Here is a 24,523-nt window from a genome sequence, read left to right on the forward strand (position 1 = left end):
GAAATGTACTGAAGTTTTATTTTGGCTCTTTGAAATGTCTTCTGCTAGGTCAAGGCCTAGTTAAGCAATTATTCTTACCAAGTTAGACTGGCAAAGTGTCAGGCTTGTACAGTAGTCCTCAAACGACTAGTGGCGCTAGCCATTGGTGTTGATGCTTCATCTCCCTACTGTAATGTGGAGCTCTGCTACCCACCTTGCATTTTCTTTTGGACATGTTCTGACCTGCAGCTGAGTTTGGGCTGTTCCTAGTGGTCAGAAAAACAGCCTGTGCCGTGGAAAATGTGAACAGTTGAATGGGAGTCTGCTGACACACTTGAGGTCTTGCTCTGGTAAAATTTATACAGCTTCCTGAAAAGCTTAGGGAATCCCTATAATGAGACCCTGGTGGCTGAAGGGACCTCCAGGAATACTTTAATTATGCTGTATTTACCTTATAACACAGAGAAGTTCATAATGAGAGATGTGTATGAAGGAAGCATGATATACATAGGAAGTGGGTCTGAATACTTACCAGATCATCTTAAATTTTGCTACAGAATGGTTTGACTTTGTATAGGCCTTGCAAAGTTATGAAAATTTAATAGATTTCAAGGCCGGAAGGTACAAAAGTGATCATCTAGTTTGACTTCAATTTACCAGCCTAAGTACAAATTCTATCATATTTGCCTGTCCCATCACATGAGGATTCATGACAGTGAAAATAGGAATACTTTACTTACTGATTTAAAAAAAAAACAAAAAACAAAACAAAAAAAAAACCTGAGGCATGAATGGGCCACTAGCATTTTGCCAAGGTTGTTTTAAAAGTATGTTCAGGGGTAGTGTTTCAGTCTTAACCCCACACCACTGGGCATGCCAAATAATGATGAAGTAGAACACGTTCAAGCAAGGGAGTTGATCCAGGTGTTTGGCTGGAATTCTCCAGGGGAGGAAATTTAAGCCAGATGGTCAATATTGTGCCTTTCATTTTTGTTGATTTAATAAACTCTGAAGTAAGCTGCAAAGGAAGTCTTGGGAAGCTCTAATATATAACACATTTTCACCAGTGGAGAGGGGCTGACTGGTAGTGAAAGCTGCTGAAGGTCCCAGACAGTTTTGTTATAGGGTGGAGAAGAAAGTTTGCTTCTGTTTGGCTCCCAGTGTGACCTCTGATAGAAAGTGGTGAGTTAAAGCCCTTCTTGCTTAAACAGCAAGAGGCCCTTGGATGCAAACGCTTAACAATTCTCCAGTGAGAGAGGAAGGATGGCTTTCTGTGTAGCATCTGTTCTATCATGGCTGCTGTCTGTTTCTTTCCTCTTCTCCATCACTGACATTGTAATGTTCAAATAAGTGCTCTTGATCTAACTAATGGGCTGTGCAAACATTTGCTTCACAGCCAGCTCTCTGCAGCCCTGTCAGGTTGTATCTCCAATAGGCTATTTGGGATATTTTCCCTCATTGCAGCTCCACCAATGGTAGCAATGGAAGTACTGTCAGTTAGACCACTGGCATTTTTACCACCATGTTATCTAACACTGGTCAGAATGGGTGTAGAAGACACCATGACACACAGTCTGGCAGCGCCCTGAGTCCTATCCACACTAACTGCCACTTTGGTTACCACCGGTGGCACTGCATTGGTGAGAGATTTCCAAGAAACTCTAATATAGGCAAGGACTAACCAATTCTTACAGTCTGTCACTTTGGTGTCCCAAAGGGCTGTGGCTGAAGAATTAGTGTTGGTCAAAGTCTTGAAGAGATTTCTTTGTAAATCATTGTAGTTGATGTTTTGAAAGTTCTGATCCTTCCTGGTTTTGTGAAGGAACAAAGATGTAGCCAAGGAAACTGAATCTCTTTCCTCCGGAATCTGTAGTAAGTTTCAAAGGTAAAATCAGGGAAAAGCTGCCTGTTTTTGTGTCTGAAAATTGCTCTTCGCGAGTGCTTGAGAGAGAGTAGTTTGCAGTGAGCACCAAAACTTCGCTACTCTTCCTGTGGTTTAAGTGGTGATCTCGGTTACAAGTACAGTAATATTAGTTGCTCCCATATTTGTCTCAGTGATTCCTGAAAGAGCAGCACCTGGATGCTAACCCTTTTATTATCCCTTCTTCCTTTCTCCACAGAAATGGCACCAAAATTGAAGAAGAAAGGGCACTCTGGGCGAGAGCAAAAAAAGGTGAGTTTTGGAGAAGCCTGCCTCCTGGAGCCATGAGAGAATTCCTATGAATGAGAGTCCTCCGTATACAGTGACTGCTGAATCATCATAGAGGTTGGGCTGGGCCAGGCACACAGGCTGTTAGAACAATACTCTTATTTAGATCTCCCTTTTAGATCAGGAGCTTATAGTCAACCACAGGCTCAGTCCCTCCATTATTGATGTCTGGAATTGTTCTGAGCTGCCTCCCTGCATACCAGATGAGACAAGGCTGGAAGTTTAAATGAGAAGGTGTTCTGATCTCATGAGTTTTTGTCTTCCCTAGCATCACCACCACCACCATCAGCAGGTGCCGCAGCAGCAGATGCAACCACAGCCTGTCCCTCAACAAGCACCACCTCCGATGAAGTCCTCTCCCCCTCCTTTCGTACCTGCACAGGTCCCCATCATGGAGCATCCTCTCCCAGGGAACGTGTTCGACACTATCACACATTTCACCCAGCCCATCATGCATCTTCCTCAGCCAGAGATGCCACCCCATCTCCCCCAGCAGCCTGAGCACAGCACTCCTCCTCACTTGAACCAACATGCAGTGGTCTCTCCTCCAGGTAAGCACTTAATGGGCAATGCTGTGTGTCTAAAGCTGTAGCCCTTTCTTCTTCTTGGAGTAGATGCAGCCTCGTATTCCATGTAGGTGTGTGTGTCCCCAGCACACCAGAGCAGAAGAAATTTGCCCAGCAGTAGAGGGGTGACACACACTCCTTGTTGCTATAGTCCTTCTCCTGGCTACATGATGCAGTGCTGTCCTGACCCTCCCTCAGTTCCTTCTTACCGCCCGTGACTGGAGTCGGAGTTCTGTGTGGTCTCAAACTCTCAACTAGTTTAGTTTTTTCTCTTGTGTATAGTTAGTAGTACCCTTAATTGTTAGAGTAGTGTGTGTTACCAGTCTGTTTCCCCAGTGATGCCCTCTCTGGGGTTTAAACATTGTCTTTAATGTGGGGGAGCAATCCCCAGCAGCAAGGCCCATGTCAAGAAGTATTGCGCAATCTGCCGATCGGTTTAAGAAACTGACTCAAGTGGCTGGGGACCTTCGCCTGAAGCAGTGCCTGCTCGACCAGGCCGTGTGGCCTGCTTCCGTCCCAAGGCCCTCAGTGGGTCAGAGATTCCCTTGGGCTCCAACAGCACTGCCACTTCATGTTCTGGAGCAGGTACTTCAATAGGGGCTGTTGCCTGTGCTGAGGAAAAGGTTGCATAACACCAATAGGTCTTTTGGGGTGACTCTTCCGCCTCCCCCGGAAAAGCATGGAACAGCATGGAGCTGGTGCTTCTAACCCTTCCCTGGTGCCTAGTAGGGAGGTGAGAAACCCTCTACCGTTGACTTTGGTTCTAGCCTCTGGACATCCATTGAGTCTGGCACTGATGAGGGAGATGCCAGTACCGACTGTTTCTGCGTCGGCAGCATACCAAGTAGCTACAGACCTCCTTCTGCCTTTCAGTCCCAACCTCTCCTTTGGTCCAGGACTTTGCCAAGTCTGTGTCTTCTATTGAACAAGCCACTGAACCCTCAGGTCTGTTGGCACTGCACCCCAATGTTCCCCTTCCACAAATTGTGGAAATAGGGCCGGTACTCGGATTGGTACGTGGGACCCCGGTACCAGGAACCTACTCGGCACTGCTGCAGTCCACACTGCAGATGTTTCCATGGTGGCTTTTGCCGCCCTTGACATTGGTGCAATCAGACACTCCACTACCACTGTTCACTTCAGGACTACCAGTGCTTCCAGCACTGGCATGCTTGGTACCAATGATATTGCTTCCATTGGTAGCACTGTTTCCTGCCTCGTTTTGAACAATAGACGAGTCAAACATCTACTTGCTCCCTCTGATTTTGCTCTGCCCTTATCTCTGGAATCTGAGACTCCTTTGAGTCAGGGTTGTCATCCTCCCACTCTCCATTGCCCGACCAGCATTGAGGCCCACTGATGGATTGTTACATGTAACAGGATTGGCGCACATCTCATGGTCAGGGCAGAGGTCCCTGGCCCTGCATCTGTTGGCCACCAGTGTCTTATCCATGTCACTGCACTTAATCGTGATTAATTGTTTTGAGTTAATCGCTTGAGTTTACTGCGATTAATTGACAGCCCTATTTTCCACACTTCTCCCACCCATACCCACCAATCCTCCTGATTCACCCCAGGCTCTTTTCCTCTCCCTCAGCTCCTCCATTACCCCTGATTCCCTCAAGCCTTTGCACTGCTTCTGCCAGGTGCAGGAAATACAATTCTTTACTATAATTTAAATGAATTACTCAACATTCTGTATTAATATGCCTCATAAGGAATCTATTCGTCAAAAAAAAAAAACAATCGGAATTTTGGGGGGGGGGTCTGTATTGTTACAGACATACTTACTGACATATATTTTGAAATAAATTTCCAAAATAATTGGAACTGGCATGATTACATTGTGTTATTTTGACAAATAATATATACAGAATTTTGTAGAAATTTAAAATATTGTACACAGAATTTTTAATGCTTCAGGTGATGTCCCTGTGGGTGCTGCACTTTAGGTGTTCGGGCACCCCTGTTCTCATAATCGGAAATATATGGTAGCAGTGCCCAGGTGGATCTCCCCTCAAGGGCATGGGTGGTTCTCCGGGCTTTAAATGCTGCCTCACCTATAGGCTATCGATCCCAGTGTTCGCTGCTTAGGTGAAACACACGTTCCTCAAAAGTGCCCTCATTGTCACAAACTGACAATTCAGACCAGGAAAGCCAGAGACTTGCAGCTTTAAATTGCTGCTCATGGAGAAGTCTCTCCGGCTGGCGTTTGAGCCAGAAGCCAGGACTCCCCTGGTCAGAAGTTTCCTACAGCAGCCTCTGACAGAGGCTCTACTTCCAAGGGTCAGATAGCAGACCACCCTGCTATGAAGGTGGCTAAAAAGCATCCTGTGGCTTCACCGAACCAGGAGACGGCAAAGAAAAGGTGTTCCCTGCACCGGCATGCTAAGTCGATACCAACCATACTATTAGCCTCTCCAACTGAGGTAGTACCATGTGTACCGTGAGAGCTAGGGACTGTAAACGAGAGAGCCCTGACACAGGCACTAAGGGGAAAATGAAACCCCATGCCTCAGCACCACTGGAGTTGACCAGACCCATGGCACACAGCAGCTCAATACAACTGTAAGCCATGCTGCTATCTATAGGCAGTATGCTGCAACTGGCACACCCATCTGTACTAACACAACCTGGGGCACCAAGTGTTACAACCGCAACAGCGCTGCCACTGTTGGTACTGTGCCAGTTCTTACTGCCAAAAGGATTTGGCAGTATCCTCAACACCTGAGTCACCTGTCCTCGGCACCGACGTTACCCTGGCTCACTTGGTACCAAGTCAGCCTTCCACTCCACCTTATTCAGCTCCCCTTCTTTCGAGCAACAAGGATGAGGTTGGTGATGGGGAAAGGTATTCCTGCTGCTCTTCTCCCATCTGTAATACGGCAGCACGTGCCTTGTTACACAGTCTGTCATACTGTTCCCAAAGAACCCCAATGGTACAAGTACCCATGGATGACATCCATGCCACCTCCACCACAGTGGCCATATTACCATGGATGGCACATCCCGCTTACCACCACATACCTCCCTGTCCCCCCAGGGAGAGCACACAACCGTCACCTGCGCCGTTGGTAGTGGGACTGTCTCAGCACCCTGACGACATGCCAGCAGAACAGGATGAACCCTCTGACCAAGGTCAGGACATTGAACCCACCCTTCACTTTTCTTTGTCGGTGTTTTCAGGAGAAGACCATCTTTCCCTCCTCTCCCCCCAGTGCTGTGGGATCAACTCACATCTCTCTGATTTTCTCAGACCGTCTTATCCCCTATTACCCAGTCTGGCAGTCCATCACAACAGACAGATGGGTATTGTAGATAATCAAGGTTGGATACTCCATCCCATTTACTTCTACCTCCTCCACCCTGTCCCTCTTCAGGGACCCCCGCTCACAAACATCTACTGCAACAAGAGGTAGACCACCTCCTATATCTATGCGCAGTAGAACTGGTACCACCAAAGTACAAATGGAAGGGCTTTTACTTGCATTATTTTCTCTCACAGATAAAACAGATGGAGACCCATTCTTGATCTCTGACTTCTCAACAAGTTTGTGAACACCCAACATTTCAAGATAGTCTTAATCCCAGAGTTAGAAAAAGGGAACTGGTTCTCTGCCCTTGACCTTCAAGATGCATATTTTCGTATAACTATCCATCCTTCACACTGGCATTTTCTCCATTTCGTAATAGGCCCACATAATTTCCAATACAAGATCCTTCCTTTTGCCCTATCCACTGCCCCTTGAGGTTTTTTTTGAAGGTCCTTGCCATTGTGGCTGCACAGCTACACAGAAAGGGAATTATGATGATCCTGTACTTGGATGATGGCCTGCTCAAAGCACCAGCACAGCAGGCGCTGATAGATGCCACAGAACAGACACTCACTCTCTTTACAGCGTAAGGCTTCTAAATAAATGCACAAAAGTCCACACTAATACCAGTGCAACAAATTAGAGTTCATTGGAGTCTCTCTCAAGGCGATGGCCTTTCTACCACAACAGCAGTTCCTCACACTGACCAACCTGATTGCTACAGTACAAATCAGCCGCCAGAACATGCTTACATGGCTTCCACAACATACGTTGTCAGACATGCACAATTCCATATGAAGTGCCTTCAAGCCTGGCTCCACTCAGTTTGTCCCACACAGGAACAATATAAACATAAACAGGCACCTCAAGATACCAAACAAGGTAAAGGAGTCTCTTCTCTGGTTGGACTCAACCAGACAACATTTGCGTAGGAGTGCCTTTCATGCAAATTCTACCAGTGTTGACCATCACAACAGATGCATCGCTTCTGGGCTGGGGAGCACATCTATGTCTGCGCGCTATCCAGGGCCACTGGTCCCCAGCGGAAACTCTTCTGCACATAAGTATCTTAGAACTAAGTGCCGTTCGCGACGCTTGCTCCCACTTCCTACTGATAATGGAAAGCAAGACTATACAAATCCTCACGTACAATGTGGCTTGCATGTTTTATATAAATAGACAACGGGGTGCATGATCACACTCCCTCTGTGTAGAAGCCATCAGACTCTGGCAATTGTGCATCAGATATTATATCCACATTACAGTAAATACCTACCTGGGTTGCCAGAACACCACGGCAGATCCATTAAGCAGGAATTTCTCCCAGGACCATGAGTGGAAACTCAACACACACATGGTCTGGGACCTTTTCAGACATTGTGGATTCCTGACAACAGACCTGTTCTCAACCACACAAAATATCGTATGTCCACAGTTCTGCTCCGGGGGGGGGGGGGGGGCTTGGTCCCCACTCTCTGGGCGATGCCTTCCTCATGAAGTGGAATGCTCCTCTCCTTTACGTATTTCCCCCAACCCTCCTTTTGGCCTTGGTGATACACAAGATCAGGCAGGACAACTCCAGGGTAATTCTAATAGTCCCCACGTGGCCTTGCCAAACTTGGTATCCTTACCTTCTCAAATTATCAGTGTGCCCACCACAGACACTTCCGCTTCTGCCTCGTTTCCTATCTAAGGATGCGGGTCATGTTCTTCAACCGGATCCCCAAAGACTCCATCTCAAAGGGTGGCTACTCCATGGCTCAAGCGACCTGAAATAACACATTCCAATGAAGTACAAAACACAGTTGCAGAACCACCACCCACACCAACTACCTCCACACATGGAAATAATTAGAGGCATGTGCTAACAAAAATGAATTCCTGCTATGTCAGCCTCTTTACCCCAATATTGGACTACTTATTACAACTTGAAAAGTCAGGCCTCTCCATGAGCTCGGTTAGAGTGCAACTCTCCACTATCACAGCGTTTCACAGCAAAGTAGATGAGTTCTCCACATTCGCTCACCAAAAGATTCCTCAGAGGCCTCAGCAATTTCTATCCTGAAGTGAGAGAACCTACCCCACCATGGGACTCAACCTATTCTCAGAGTCCTAACTGGCCCTCCATTTGAACCCATGGTGACATGCTCTTCATTACATCTTTCTATGAAAGTAGTGTTCCTCGTTGCAGTGACATCCGCCAGATGGGTGGGAGAATTGGGCGCTCTTTTGGCAGATCCGCCATACACAGTCTTTTTCAAAGATAAAGTTTCTTTGAGACCAATCCTAACTTTTTGCCCAAGATAGGCTGGTTTAGGTGAAAAGGTGAGGCAATCTGCCTTCTGACATTCTATCCAGGATAGACAACAATCCAAACTACATACCCTGGGTGTATGTAGGGCAATCGCCTTCTAAATAGACAGAACAAAAGCATTTTGTAAGTCTCAGAAACTGTTTGTCTGAATCACAGAATGATCCAAAGGGAACGCCATATCTACACAGAGTTTCTCCAAATGGATTTCAGATTGCAGAAAACTGTTATTCCCAACGTGGTCAACAATCCCCTATGGCAGTGGTGGGCAACCTATGGGCTGCAGGCAACCTGTCAGGGTAATCTGTTGGCGGGCCGCGAGATAGTTTGTTTACATTGACCATCCGCAGGCACTGCTGCCTGCAGCTTCCAGTGGTCATGGTTTGCTGTTCCCGGCCTATGGGAGCTGCGGGAAGTGGCACAGGCTGAAGGGACGTGCTGGCTGCCGCTTCCCACAGCCACTGGGAGCTGCGGGTGGCTGTGCCTGCAGATGGGCAATGTAAACAAACTGTCGCGCGGCCCACCAACAGATTACCTGACAGGCTGCAAATTGCCCACCACTGCCCTACAGGGATTCACACGCATGCCACCAGGGCCTTCTTAACCTCTATAACGTTCCTTAACAATGTGCCCATTGTAGAAATCTGTAAGACCATAACCTAGGCATCAGCCCATACATTTACTCAACATTACACTTTAGAACAACAGGCAACCTCCAATGCCCTGTTTCGACTCTCTGTTCTTTTGTCTGCTATGACTTCAACTCCAAAGGCCCCTCCTCCTTCTGGAGGGTACTGCTCTGAAGTCACCCAGAGTGGAGCAACCATAGGGACATCACTCGAAGAAGAGAAAGTTACTCACCTTTTGCAGTAACGTTGGTTCTTCAAGATGTGTGTCCCTGTGAGTGCTCCACTACCCTCCCTCCTCCCCTCTACTTCAGAGTTATTGCTAGGCTCTGCAGTAGAGAAGGAACTAAGGGGGAGTTTATCGCACAACGCTAATTAACCGCCTGAAGTGGTGCAAGACTGGGACCACGCATGTGTGATCTAGCCAGGCACTACCATAAATCTCTGATTACGTGCGCAGGGGCGCCCGAACACCTAGAGTGGTGCACCCACAGAACCTACATTACTGCACAAGATGAGTAACTTTTTCTTTTTTAGTGCAGAATTTTTAAATTTTTGAAGCAGAATTCCCCCAGGAGTGCAATTATACCAAGTCACAAAAAATTCCTTCAGTTCATCATGGCAGAATGCCAGTTTCAGTATGTGGTGCTCCCATTTGGCCTCTCTTTTTCCCCCAGGGTTTTTACTTAAATGCACAATTGTTACTGCCTATCTCAGGGAGAACGGAATTCACATCTTCCTGTATCTTAACAACTGGTTACTGAGGGGCAGATCCAGAGAGGAAGTTCTTGCTCATGTCAGTACCACACTACGGTTGCTCGACTGCCTGGGTCTCACCCTAAACACCAGAAAGTCAACCTTGGCTCCCACTCAAAATATTGAGTTACTTGGGGCCCTGTTACATTCCACGACATCAAGAGCATTTCTGCCTACCGACCGTTTTCAGATAATTCACCATCTTTGCCTCAGTCTGCAATCTCAGCCTTCCTTGACAGTTAGACCATGCCTGAGATTTGGGCCACATGTCTGTTTGCACACAGGTGGTCCAGTTTGCAAGGTTATACCTCTGTCGCCTTTAAATGTGTCTCAGGACAGTCTTGAATCCTACCCTTTTTATTCTCTAGACAGACTGGTTCATCTCCCTCCACTGGTCCTAGACTCTTAGTGGTGGATGAAGCCACAGAATGTTTACCAAGGCGTTCTTTTTGTCCAGCGCTCGCCAACCCAGTACAGTTGTTACCAAAGCCTCCCGGGTGGATTGTAGGATGCACCTGGGGTAGCTGAAAGTACAGGTACTGTGATTGGCACAGGAAGCCTCACTCCATATCAACTTACTGGAGCTTTGGGCTATTGAAAATGCATGTCGCGCTTTTTAGCAACCTATCGGAGCCTCAGTGATTCACGTACTTACTGAAAATATCAATGTGATGTGTTATGTAAACAAACAAGGGGGAGCATGCTCCAGATTGCTCTGCCTAGAGGCAATCAGGCTCTGGCAGTTCTGCATCGAGGAGAATGTTACTCTGATAGTCATTCGCTTGCCTGGGGTTCAAAATCAACTTTCAGACCATCTCCACAGGTATTCTTGCCTGAATCACAAATGGTCCCTGAAAACAGGTGTCCTCCGGGTTATCTTCACAGCTTGGGGCATCCTAGTGATCGACCTGTTCACTACAAGGGACAAGAGGAAATGTCGTCTGTTCTGCTCTCAGCCAGGCCTCAGTCAAGCCTCCCTGACCGAACTCGCTGTGGTTCTGATCATCCCTCAGGTCATCCTCTAACTCAAAGTGGCTCAGGCCAAGCTCATTCTCAGTGTCGCATTATGACCAAGACAAAGCTGCTTCTCTGACTTTCTCACGCTGTCTATTCAGCCTCCCATGAGGCTTCCTCTCCATCACAACCTGCTAACTCAGAATCACAAACTCATCTTGCATCATGTGCTCACCTCTCTGCATCTCACGCCATGGCTGCTGCATGCCTGAATGAGGAGGAAGAATAGTGTTCAGTGGCTATCCAGCAAGTGCTGCTCAACAGTAGAAAGTCCTCTACCAGAATGGTCTACTCAGCAAAATGGAAACCTTTTTTTGGTATGGTCATTAGCTCGTGGAATCCAGTCGAAACTGACTTCTACCCACGACATCTAGGAGTATCTGTTACACCTTCAGACATGGGGGCTTGCGCTTAGTCCAGTAGTTCTCAACCCGCGGGCCACTTGTGCCCCAGTCAGCACACAGTTGCAGCCCATGTGACATCCTCAGGGCCATACAGGTAATAAATATATATAGTGTGGATGCAGCCCACATAACACACAGAGACCTGCATATGCAGCCCACAATGGTAAATAGGTTCAATCCTTGAGGGGGTCGTTTGGGATCTGGAACAAAAATTGGGGATTGGACCTGCTTTGAGCAGGGGGTAGGACTAGATACCTCCTGAGGTCCCTTCCAAGCCTGGTATTCTATGATTCTATGATAAGACCACTGGCTTAGTCCATTGAAAGTGCATCTGGCAGCAATACTGGCATTTCATCCCCTGTTCCGGGAAAATCAGTCTTCTCCAGTGTCAGTGTTAAGGGGGCTTCTTTGTCTATATCTTCCGGTACGAGAGCCAGTTCCCCTGCAGGACCTAAACACAGTCCTGGCAACTCTGATGGGTCATCCATTGTAGCCCCTATTATCTTGCTCCTTTTTGCTCATGTCAGAAAACTGCTTTCCTGGTAGCAATAAGATCGGCAAGGAGACTGAGAGAGTTGCAGGCTCTGATGGCAGAACCTTCTTATATACAGTTCTCCAAAGACAAGGTAACTTTACAACCACGCCCCACGTTTTTGTCTAAAGTGGTGTCTGTTTCATTGGAACCAGGTGTTGTATTTACTGGAGTTTTTTTTTACTAAACTGCATTCATTTTTGGAGGCGCTGCATCCCCATACCTTAGATGTCAGGCAATGTCTAGCCTTTTATCTGGACAGAACTAAAATGTTTTGGGCCTCACCTCATTTGTTTGTGCCATATGCAGATTGCATGAAGGGTCAACTGGTCTCGTCACAGATCTCCAAATGGGTAACATCCTGCATTGACAGCAATGAAATAGCCTTGGCTACTCTCCTCAGTGTGTGTGAGCTCATTTACGAGGATGCAAGCAATGTCCAGAGTGTTCCTTAGTGATCTTTCCATATTGGACGTTTCCAGGGCTGCTGTGTGGTCATTGATACGTATGTTCACGAACCATTACACCATCACCACATCTTCCAGGGCAGAAGCAAGCTTTGGTAGAGGTGTCTTGCAATCCTTGTTTTGGTAGACTTTGAGCCCCGCCTCCGGGGTTGGGGGTGGGGGGATGGTACTCCTTGTGATTCACCAAAGTGGAAAATAGAATACACAGCTGCATCTACTTGAAGAAGAAGAAATGGTTACTTAATGTACCTGTGTTTTTTCAAGATGTGATGCAGTGTGTATTCTACGACCCACTGTCCGTCCACTTTGCATCGGAGTCTAATGTCTGGGCATTCAGTGCAAAGAAACTGAGGGATGCTTGGGGTGGTGCCGCCTCATATAGCCAGGAGTGGGCCTATGGCCATGAGGCATGAGCACTGCCCCTCTACGTGTACTGCTAGGCAAATTTCTCCAGCTCCAGTGCTTTGGGCACACATACAAAGAGACATGGTTACAGTAAGTCATTGTTTCTTCTACAGCCCTGCATTTCCTAGTTGGCACCACATGGTCCCAGGCTTTGCAAGTCTGGGGATAACTTGATGTGTTAGAAGGATGTATGGTCACATGATTAAGAAACGGGGTTAGATGCCATGAGATCTGTGTTATGTCCCATGTGTATTCTGTGCGATGTAATGGCAGTCTAATAAGCAGAACAACTTGTGCAGTTTTGCTGTGGGGAGTTGTGCTCTTTTTTCTGTTGTATGTGATGCCAAGTATTCCTGCTCTTTTTCCCCAGCTTTGCACAACGCTCTGCCTCAGCAGCCATCAAGACCCAGTAATCGAGCCGCAGCACTACCCCCTAAGCCTTCACGTCCTCCAGCAGCGTCACCAGCCATAAGCCAGCAGCCCATGCTCCCCCAGCCGCCTTTGCCTCAGCCTCCCCAGGTCCTCCTGGAGGATGAGGAGCCTCCCACGCCTCATCACAGCCTGCCTCTGAGCACCAGCCAGATGCAGCTCTACCTTCAACAGCTGCAGAAAGTGCAGCCGCAGACTCCTCTCCTCCCTTCAGTGAAGGTCCAGTCACAGCCTCAGCCACCCCTGCAGCCTCCTGCTCATCCCTCAGTACAACAGCTGCAGCAGCAGCAGCAGAGGCCGATGCACATGCAGCCCATGCAGTTCCCTCCTCATATCCCTCAGCCTCAGCCACCTCCACAGCAGCATCCACCCCCGCAGCCGCAGCCAGCTAAACCTCAGCAAGTCATCCAGCACCACCCATCACCACGGCACCATAAGCCTGACCCCTATTCAACTGGTGAGTGCTGAAATTTCCCCTCTGAGTTCTTAACATCAGCGCAGCTACAATTAGTAACAAATTAAGGGCGTTGGATGCCTGGTTGGAATGTAAAGGAGTACTTGTGGCACCTTAAGTGAGCTGTAGCTCACGAAAGCTTATGCTCCAATAAATTTGTTAGTCCCTAAGGTGCCACAAGTACTCCTGTTCTTTTTGCGGATACAGACTAACACGGCTGCTATTCTGAAACTGGTTGGAATGTGATTGTTCCACAATCTTTTGAGCTTTGCAGATACTGGTGGTGAGTTGGCATCGGGTTTGGAGCATGGACAAGTCATCAAGAAACGTACTTAGTCTCGGAGGAATTCTTTAAATAACTTGATAGTCTAGTGAGGACTCTAAGCTTTTCTCCTGGGAGCTTAAATCTCAGTCCATGGGGAAAACCAACTATTGTAGGGCTCAAAGTTAGGAAACAGATTCTAACTGGCAATGCTGTGCCCTGTTAAGATTCATCCCATCCCCTTTCAGCATGGAAGTCTAGCCTGTCCTGAAATCAGGGTACAGTTGGTGAGCTCTATCTAGAAAAGAGGCTGTTTGCTCCCTTTGGCAGGACGTTTGGTTTGTGATTTTATAGTAATAGCATAAATCACCACCTGCCCAGGAACAGATCAGGCTTCCTGATTCTGTTTGGATTTGAAGTTCTCGTGTGCCGTTGGCAAGCATGTTGGGAAGTTCCCCATGAAAGGATCAAAAGTGCATGACTGCCAGTGTAGTATCTGGTAAAAGGAAATAAACTGAAGTTAAGGAGGATGGCTGCTGAGTATTGTTTACTAGCCAAGCACTTTAAGTTGTCCCCTTGGGTAGTTTATTAGATGTTAAAATACAAATAGTTAGAATCTGGTGACAAGAGCCAACATCTCCAGAATAGACAAGCTAGCATTACAACACTAAACATGTACATGTATGCTAGCCCCCAGCAAGTGATCAGATGGCAAGCAGCCTTGCCAAAGTGCTTTCCCTGCCTTAATGACAGCCCTTCTGGGGTATGCTCCAGTGGACGCACCGCTGAAAAGGAAATAAAATGCTTGTGACTGCGTGAGTGATTCAACCCAGATTGGGCGGTGGAAAGTCTCAAGCGAAGTGCTCAGACTGGTCCCTGAGACATAGACAGAGCCTTGTCCCTCCTAGCTATGGGCAGATTTTAAACCCTTGTAAGATTATTTGAGCTGATGATGGTGTAGCCTAGTCTCCCTCATAGTGCCCTTGATCAAGAATATTTTCTCTACAATCTCTAACAAGCTTTGTTACAGGATAATAGTGCACATGAAGGTGGGTATTTATTTCTTGTGTGAAGGACAAATATATTTTTCTGTCTTAAATATTTAGCATGAATTCTTTTTGCTTCTCTTTACCGTTTTGTTGTTTTAGATATGTAATGACCCCTGGCTGTTGGGTGGAGTGCTATTTTCAGAATGTGCTTTTAATTTTTTCCACCTATGCTAAACATTGAACTGTGTATGTAGGAGAAATAAGAGGAATGTGTCAGTGGCCTTCAGCCATCATACTTTGGGTTGTGACCTTCTCAGATGTCAATGGATTGAGCAGGATTTTGATGGGAGAGGAGAGGCCTCCAAAGAAAACCCAGGCATTGCAAAAAGTGTTACAGGTTATTTAGTGATTCAGGAGGTGGTTCTCTTTAGCACCAGGCTGGTGCCCTCAGCAGGGTGCTGCTGGAGGTGCTGTCTTTCCAATTAAATGTAAAACTGAGGCTCACTTTGGTTCATTAAAGATCTCTAGTTAGGGATGTTTGTCGTGGTGCCTTGGTTAAATTCTAATTGGAATTACTACATCCTGCCTCTTTCAAACCCCCCCACCCCGGCCACCTGTAGTTTAAAATGAATGCCATAAACCATCATATAGGGTTTCTGAGAGTTGTTACAAGCGACGCCAGGGAGCTATAACAACAGAGGGCAGACAAATAAAGAAGGGTGCAGACAAGTGAAATTCAGTTGCTTCCCTCCCACCCATGAGGCAATCTGCTGAGCACCTCTCTAGTGCCTAGCGTGTTGGCTGAGTCCAGCCAGAGCCTGAAAAAGGAAAGCTCACTTCCCTTATAAATTTCAGTAAACATCAAATGAAATGGATGTCTCCAGGTGCTCCCTCAGTTCTCTGTGCCCTAAAGTGCATGTGTGATTCCTGAACAGAGATCTTGAGAGACTCTGGCGGCATAGAAATGTAAGGGGAGAGTTTTAAAATAGTAAATATTCAGTGATTCTCAAATGTTCTGTGGTTCAGCGGAAGAAATTGCATAGAGGAGCTTACAAATTCTTTAAAATAGGAATGTATTTTGTATGGAGGTTTTCCATTCCTCAGAATGAAGTCCATGGGCTTCATGGCCAAATCCAAAGGGCAATCCAACAAAATCCTTTTCACTTGCCACTGCCCAGCCACCTACAGCCCTTGTGCATTGTGAATGTGCCTGTGACAACCATGGCACTGGCCTGATACCGGACTGTAAGAAGGCTGGTGGGAGGTTCCCCCTATCTGCATACCACTCCATGCAAGTCTGGCAGGCTTATGGAGAGGAATAAACAGATGCAGCTAAGTGTATGGCTCTTTGTGTGCTGATCTGGGTGACAGAATCTTAAAGTTGCTCTGAATTAGTGCTTAGGGTTAGTGTGAATTAGTATGGCAGTGCAGCCCATGTGACAGCTGGAAGTACTGAGGGGTAGGACTAGACTATGGAAACTGCCAAACTGGTGTGGAGTCTTCCTATGTTTGTAAGGTGTGCCTGGGTTAAATTCAACCTGCAGACGGTGTCAGTCCTGTGGAGCAGCATGCTGCTCGATCTGACTCAAGGACGAGTTCTCACCTCGGTTAATGTTTGGATAAGCGATAGTGATGACAGGTTAACTGACTGGTGCTGAATTGTTCCAGGTCACTTGAGAGAAGCACCTTCCCCTCTCATGATGCATTCCCCACAGATGCCCCAGTTCCAGGGTCTGGGCCACCAGTCACCACCTCAGCAAAATATCCAGCCGAAAAAACAGGTAAAGGAAGGCATAATCTGAATGTGGGGTCCCAAAGGGCCTGCTCTCAAAGCACAGGGTTCCCAACCTGTGTTGGTAGCTTAGGCTCATGCCCACAACGGTGCACTCTCCATGAGCATGCATTAGAGGCTAGGCCAGCCCCATTGTGGGACTCTCATGGTGGATTGTTCAGGATGTTACTGGCTCTGTGGATGTGGGATGGACTTCCATCAAGGAAGGTGTTTGGATGGTGACTGACCCATCTCAATGTGCTAACATGGCAGGAGCTCAGAGCACCCTCTGTCGTGCAATCCCAGCCCATGGCAGCAAAGGAAGAGAAGATGCATTCACCGGTCATCCGAAATGAAACATTCAGCCCCACGTTGCGACAGGAACCTCCCAAGCACCCAGAGAGCATCAAACCCCCTGCACATATCCAGCAAAGTAAGTTAGAGCCCCTGCGCTGTTAGTGTTGAAATGTGTATTTTGGGTGTAACATGGGCTAGTCTGTTTCCCTTTGAAGGCTGAGATGGAGAAATGGACTGCTCATCACGGTGAAAGCCTGAGAGTCTACACCTCAGTCAATTGGCCTGCCCTCGATAGTGGGGAAGGAAGGGACAGGATCACTCCCTGAATGCTCTAGGAAACTCAGATACCCTGACAGCCTGCAGGAATGGTCTTTTGCCCTTACCGTGGTGTATATGCGTGTGTTTCAGGAACAGAAATGAAACCAATGGAGGGTGGGCGGCCTGTAATCAGACCCCCTGAGCAGAATGTGCCGCCACCTGGAGTACAGGACAAAGACAGACAAAAACAGGAACTGAAAACACCTGTCGCTCCTAAAAAGGTAACAATTCACCACACCTGGATGCAGTCAGTTTGGGGGAAGGGTTATTTAGTCCTGCCTACACTCCAGCATTTGGTCTATATTCTTTTTTGCGAAAGGGGCACAGAAACTCTGAGCTACTAGAAGAGGCTGAACTCAGTGTAAAGCCCCTAAAAATTCGAGGCCAAAGTTGTCCCTTCTCTAACAGTTTGATCTACTCAGCTAGGTCCCCCATCCTCTCCTGCTTAGGACACAGGTTGTGGTGCCTCGAAGCGGACATGGCCTCATGTCTTATCCCAGATTGAGCAGACCTGTCCCTTCATGCCAGGGTGGGGCTCACCAGAGTAAACTAGTTTTAGTGCGCGTATGCTCGCTCTCTCTCTCCTCCCGCCTCTCCTCCCCTCCCCACCCGTGTTGGGGGCGGGGAGGGAGGCAGCACTGTTATCCTCACTGCTTCATGAAGGTTTGGGCCCAATTTTTTAATGTTAAAGTGATTGTACAAGAGAATTTGGCCTGGCTGAGAGCTGTGAGGACTGATAGCTTCTATCTGCAGATCAGGAACAGCCTGGGCACAGCAAGGCAAGCATCTCCCACCTGTGTCACTGAGATGCAGCGGGAGGACTCCCTGTGTGTGGGAAGGGAGCTCAGTCTCTGTGACCCATTCGGCCCTACACTTCTGGCCACAAATGGGGGAAACGGATGTGGTGGTTTGACGATATGGGAACCAGGAGCTGTAAAGTGAGACTACCAACTCATTTCATACATGCCACTGTGAACAGCCTTCAGATGGTAACATCACCTTCTTCAAGTAATGGTCCCTATTTGTGTTCCACTGAGGGGTTAAGCATGCACACTGTGTGCCCAGAGTCGGAGAATTTGAAAGTAGTGTCTGTTGGTCCCTTCATGTGCCCTGGCTCACCTTGTGCTTCGTCCAAGGTATTAAAGGGAGGGGCTGACCAACCGTGACTCCAATTCTTCTCACTGCCGCATGGTGCAGGTCGGAACTTTCAGTGTCCTCCTCTCTGGTGCATCTTTAATAAAGATAGTTGTACATAGTTTTACCCAGGTTTATGGTAGTTTTACCAGGTTATTACCGTTTTTATTGCAGTTTTAGCACTTAGTTAAGATAAGATTGGGGTTTGTTTTTTTCTTCATACAACACCCTGCCTGGTACCTGTGTGCAGGTACTGGACTATGCCCAGGATTCTAGGCTTCAAACTCTGCGCCTCCTGCTCGCGCTTCTTCTCCATCAGTGATTAACCCAGTGCTGCCTCTACTGCTTGGGGGAAGCTCACATCACATTCAGGTTCAGTATTTGCCAGTCCTTTCCCAGCCACACCCAAAAAGGCCAGACCCTCCGCTTCCGAAAGCACCACATAGAGCTCACCATGAGGTCTCACTCAGACCCAGGTAGGGAAACTCCCCCTGTATATCGGCCTGAATCAGTGAGGAACGCACACCTCCCATTACCACATCCAAAGCCTGTGGAGGCATCTAACTGGGAGATACGGAAGCATACCATAAGCATGGTACTAAGTCTTGCTCAAAGTCAAAGAAAGTGGACACTCCTTCCACGAGTTCGAGCCATGGGAATAGAATTCTCACTAAGTCTCATAGGCATGAGAAGAAGTCCCACAAGCAATGGAATCTGGTACTTCCAAGCACCTGTCCAACAGTACTGTCATCACCAACCCTCCACAAGACATGGGATCCTCCTGTTCTGGGAAAGTCCATGCCACCGGCACTGATACCAGCCCAGGGAAAGGGTGCCTGTGATACCAGGGATATCTGGAATTGTACCTGAACCCCAGGACATGTTCGCCTTGCCAGACCCAGAGTCACCCCAGCCAGCCAGCCCTTCCATCTCTAGAGAGAGGATTTCTCCACCTCAGGACATTTCCCCAGAACAGGTCCTTTCACCATCCTCTCTGATGATCTACACCCTTCCGCCATTTCTGACAGTACCACCATTTGAACCAGTCTGCCTTCTCCTCCTCTGAAAAATAGGAACCAGGAGAGGAACCAATTATGTCCTGTCACCCCTACGTGTCTTCACAGAGACTACCACATCCATGGCAGCATCCTCCATTTCAATGACCTCAGAGCCATTGGTACCTCATACCGTGGGGGCCACCACAACCTTCCTCGGATCTGGCCTATTGGCTGTTACTAGGGACCGGGTCCCAATACCTCCCCTTAGAACCAGCCTGGTCCACGAGGGAACATTTTGCCTGCCTCCTGCTTAAAGTTTCCTTCTAGCAGACGCTTGGATTTGTTGGAGGAAGAGGAACACCTCAGTGCTGCCAAAATTAGTAAGTTTTCCCTCTTCATCTCCAGGTGAAGGAGTGACTGCAGCATCCCCTTCGCCTCTGGATGACTACAGGCAGTTTCAAGGAACTGTTGCAGAGATTCTCAAGGGAACTCCAGTTTCCACTGGAAGAAATCTAGAAACCTGGGACCAGCCACAATTGCACTGCCTATTACTGAGGCTATTCTGGAGCCTGCCAGGACCAGGGGGCACACCTCTCCCACATGTATGGCTACCCCAGAGGGGCCAAAAAGCATTACGTTCTTGCTAAGGGGTCTGAGTGTTGTGTATGTCCATCCCCCCGTCCCCTCCCCCTCCCACTTTTTTTTTTTTTTTTTTGCATCCTCCTCCAAACGCCCTAGTTGTCCAGGCAGTGACTGCACAAGCCAAGCAACAGCACCCTCAATCTATACCTGCTGATAAGGAAGGCCAACATTTGAACCTTTTGAGACACAAGATATTTTCCTCAGCTATCCTTCAATTCTGTATCACGAACTCTCAGGCATTACTAGTCAAGTGTGACTTCCTGAATTACAGCAAGTTCCAGGAATTTACTGATAGCCTGCCGCAACACGATTGGGCTCACTTTCAGGCACTTACTGAGGAAGAGAAGCTGACAGCCAGAATAGCCCTCCAGTCAGGGGTAGATGCAGCAGATACCTCTTGCAGGGCCATGGCTGTGATCATAGTTATGCAGAGTGTGTCTTAGCTCCATTCCTCTGGTTTCCCGAGGGAGGTACGGAGCACTGTTGAAGACCTCGCTTTTGATGAATCCCATCCTTTTAACCAAAAGACAGATTAATCGCTGCATTCCCTCAAGGACTCCAGAGCCACCCTTCACTCACTGGGCATCTACGCTCCTGCCCCCAACCTCAAATTCCACCAGCGCTATAGGTCCCCCACAATTTTGCCTTCAAAGACCACCTGAGCCTCCAAGGAAGCATCAAAAGACTCCGCTATCTCGCCCCCTCCTGGGCCTCCTTTGCAAGCTTCAGCATCACAGCTAAAACTTCCAACCAAGAAGTATTTCTGACGCAAGCCCCAACAACTATGCCTGACACCTCACAAACACACTCCCCCCATTGGGGTCATTTAGCACTCTTTTCTCATGGTTGGAGTGCGATGATAATAGAAAATAGGTGTCGAACAGCATCCACCAGGGCTATACGAGTTCATCGAATTACCTCCTCCAAGACCGCCCTCCCTGTCCCTCTTCAGGGACCATCCTCACAACTGCATTCTCACCCAAGTGGTGAACTCATTACAACAGGAAGCAGTAGAACACACACACAGAATACCAGGGAACAGGGTTTTACTCAACTTACTTCTTGATACCCAAGAAGAAAGGCGGGTGGAGACCAGTCCTCAATCTCCAACATCTGTCGGTTCGTTCACAAGCTCAAGTTTTCAGTGGTCATGCTGGCAGCAATTATCCTATCCTTAGAAAAAGGCCATGTGGTTTATGGTTCTCGATACGAAAGTTGCTTATTTTCACATTGATATTCATCCATCCCACAGATGTTTCCTGAGATTCATAGTGGGCACCCACTATTTCCAGTGCAGGGTGCTCCCTTTCAGAATAGCCACTGCTCCAAGTCTTCACCAAAGTTTTTTCCATCTTTGCAACATTAGACTGGCTTCTAATTGCACGATCCAGACAAGAAGCCCAAGCATCAACCTCCATGTTGCTCAACTTCCTTTCATCCCTTGGAGTCATCATCAACGTTGAGAAATCAATCCTAGACCCCACACAGTCTCTGAACTTTGCAGGAGCTATCATCAGTTCGGCCACAGTACAGGCCTACTTACTGAAAGACGGGTTCCAGACAGTGAAATCTCATCATAACTAGCATCATGAGCAATCATGTACCAGCCAGGACTTTCCTGTCCCTCCTGGGCCACGTGGCTTTGCGTTCATACGTGACCCCATTTGCACAACTCCACCTTTGCTGCCTTCAGACGTGGCTCCAGTATGTTTACTCACCAAACTGTCATTCCCTGGATTTCATGCTGCCATCCCTCCGATTGTGGTCAGAGCCATGTCATGTATGCATGCGGGTTCCCTTCCTTCCCTCCTACCAGACAAGAAGATCATCACCAATGCATCCCCGATAGGCTGAAGAGCCCACATGGATGAGCACATGACACAGGGCACGTGGTCTCCCCAAGAATCCAGGGTGCACATAAATATCCTGGAACTCCGAGCTGTAAGAAAGGTATGCCAGTCCTTTCTTCTGTTTCATTCACTCCCGTCATGGTCTCATCATGTCAGACAACGCTACTGCTGTTTTCCGTATTAACAAACGGGAATAAGATTGGCCTCTCTCTCTCTGGACTTGGTGCATCAATCACCAGATCTCTTGTCTGCAGGCTATCATCCAGGAACACAGAATGTAGTCTCAGACTCTATCAGCAAACGTTTTGCAATTGACCACGAGAGGGAACGTCACAATTCAGTAGTACACAGCATCTTCACCTGATGGAGGACCCTGACCAGACATCTATTCACATCACAAACAAACAGCAAATGTATCACATACTGCTCCAGAGAAGGCCTCAGTCACCACTCTCAGGGTGATGCTCTCCTGCTTCCTTGGTCAGACCAAATCAACTATGCCTTCTCTCCTCTACCTTTCCTGCCTCAGGTACTGCACAAGATCCAACAAGACAGAGTGATCGTCGCCTGCTGGCCCAGGCAATTCCAGTTTCCCAATCTCCTCCACATAGTCATTCTGTCCACCAATTCCCCTCCACAACTTCCCCAATCTCCTGACCCAGTACCACAGCGAGATCAGGCATCCCAATCCACGTGCACTCCACCTCAGAACATGGTATTTGGATGGGCATTTGCTTTAGCATGCACATGCTCTCCTGCTGTGCAAGACATCCTCTCCAGCAGCAGGAAGGACTCCACTAGGCAATGTTACTGAGCCAAATGGAAACGTTTCTCATCTTGGGTCCAACAAAAAGTACTTCTGCCTGAACTGATGGGGATCCCCCCAATCCTGGATTATGTTCTGTCCTTGAAGTCGTCAGCTCTTGCCTCAACTCTTTGAGAGTCCACCTGACGGCAATTAGCACGTTGCACCGTCTTTACACACCCACTAACCACTAGGTTTTGGAAAGGCCTCATCACAACCTCTCCCACACAAATGATCACACCCCAATGGTTACATGAATCTAGTTCTCTCTATGCTAACAAAACCACACTTTGAACTGTTACCATCGTGCTCTATGTCCCTCCTTTCCATGGAAGTTGCTTTCCTTGTTGCTATCACTTCTGCGAGAAGGTTAGTGAACTTGAAGCTATGATAGAGGATCCGCCTTTTATAGTGTTTGAGAAGGATCCTTTCCCTACGTCTCGACCCAAGGTTTTATCAAAGGTGGTCTCCCAGTTTCACATCAGTCAGTCTATTCACTTAACTGTTTTCTTCCTGAAACCACACACATCTGCAGAGGAACATCAACTCCATTCTCTCGGTGTCTGACAAGCTCTGGCCTGTTGCTTGCAGAGCACAAAACCAATCAGGAACTCCCCTATGCTGTATATGTTATAGTAGCCGAAAGACTCGGGGGACAAGTCATCTCCACCTAGAGGATCTCTAAATGGATTTTGGGTTGTATCTGGGTTGCACTCTGCTACCAACTGTCAGGCCGACCTATGTCCACAGCATTGCAGGCTAACTCCATGAGAGCTCAGGCTTCGACCATGGACTCCCTTCAGTTAGGGACAATGTAGAGCGGCCACCTGGAGTTCTTACACACCTTTGCAGCACACTATCTTAGTGTAGGACTCAGCAGCAGATATCTCCTTGGGCATGCCTGTTCTCCACACAACCATTCCTTCCTCATCCTTGCACCCTCTTCCGACTTAAGTACTGCTTGTTAATCACCACCAGTGGAATAGTAGGGATCATCACTCGAAGAAGAAGAGGTTACTTGCCTGTAATTGGAGGTTCTTTGAGATGCGTGGTCCCTATCTGTATTCCACTTCCCACCCTCCTTCCTTTCTCCTACGGATCTGTCTGATTCGCATTGGAGAAGGAACTGGTGACATGGTCGGGTTCACATCAGCCTTTATCACCTTGGCTGGAAGCACAAGGTGAACACAGGCGCATGCACTGACCGATGCACACTAATTTCAAATGCTCCGACTGCAGGTGCATGGTTCGCATGCGTAACCCCTCTGGGAATACAAATAGGGACCACGCATCTCGAAGAACCTACAGTTATAGGTAAGTAACCTCCTCTCTCAGTAACTGTCAGTCTGTGCTGGATTGAAACAGGTCACAAGTGCTGAAGGTTCCCTTCAGCAAATGATTTTGGGGGAGTTCTGTGGCCTCTTACTAAGAACTTAACCATAATGCCTAGCACTAAGGTTCATGCCAGACTCATGCTACTGTGTGCTGTTAACATTAGCTGGGAGGCTATGTCTGCTAGTTATGGCCCAGTTCATCACTAATGCTGCCTTCTTGACTTCACAGGATCTGAAAATAAAGAACATGGGCTCGTGGGCAAGCTTGGTCCAGAAACCCCTCACGACTCCGTCCTCCACAGCAAAGTCCTCCAGCGACAGCTTTGAGCATTTCAAGAGGGCAGCGCGGGAGAAGGAGGAGCGGGAGAAGGCGCTCAAGGCTCAGGCAGAACAGGTGGAAAAGGAGAAGGAGCGGCTGAGGCGGGAGCAGGAGAGGATGAGGTGAGAGGCCTGCACATCTGTATTTCATTGCTCCTAAAGCTTGTCTCTCTAGGGTACCAAGGTGCTGTGAATGGGGCTATGTCCCCATTGGGGACAATCACTTCTGCTTTTTGCTTCACTTGTCAGCTTGGTGTCTTGGAGCCACTGCTGATACTTTGGGAAAAGATAAGTTTTGCAGCAGGATCAACCAGAAGATGGTGAGGGTAGGGCTGTCTC

General features: G+C 47.9%; 1 protein-coding gene across 9 annotated transcripts in view; it reads left to right on the plus strand.

The window, feature by feature from the left end:
- BRD4 (bromodomain containing 4) overlaps positions 1 to 24,523 on the plus strand; it is a 225,180-nt gene that overhangs the window by 194,377 nt on the left and 6,280 nt on the right. For all 9 annotated transcript variants that reach the window (XM_077838392.1, XM_077838391.1, XM_077838398.1 and 6 more), the window contains 7 exons: positions 2,100 to 2,152; positions 2,457 to 2,739; positions 12,954 to 13,469; positions 16,386 to 16,498; positions 16,762 to 16,921; positions 17,194 to 17,324; positions 24,096 to 24,307. In XM_077838392.1, coding sequence (XP_077694518.1) covers positions 2,100 to 2,152; positions 2,457 to 2,739; positions 12,954 to 13,469; positions 16,386 to 16,498; positions 16,762 to 16,921; positions 17,194 to 17,324; positions 24,096 to 24,307 — 1,468 coding nt within the window. The remainder of the gene's footprint in view (positions 1 to 2,099; positions 2,153 to 2,456; positions 2,740 to 12,953; positions 13,470 to 16,385; positions 16,499 to 16,761; positions 16,922 to 17,193; positions 17,325 to 24,095; positions 24,308 to 24,523) is intronic.

The sequence above is a fragment of the Eretmochelys imbricata genome, chromosome 20 (genome assembly GCF_965152235.1).
Source record: "Eretmochelys imbricata isolate rEreImb1 chromosome 20, rEreImb1.hap1, whole genome shotgun sequence".
NCBI classification, from domain to species: domain Eukaryota; kingdom Metazoa; phylum Chordata; order Testudines; family Cheloniidae; genus Eretmochelys; species Eretmochelys imbricata.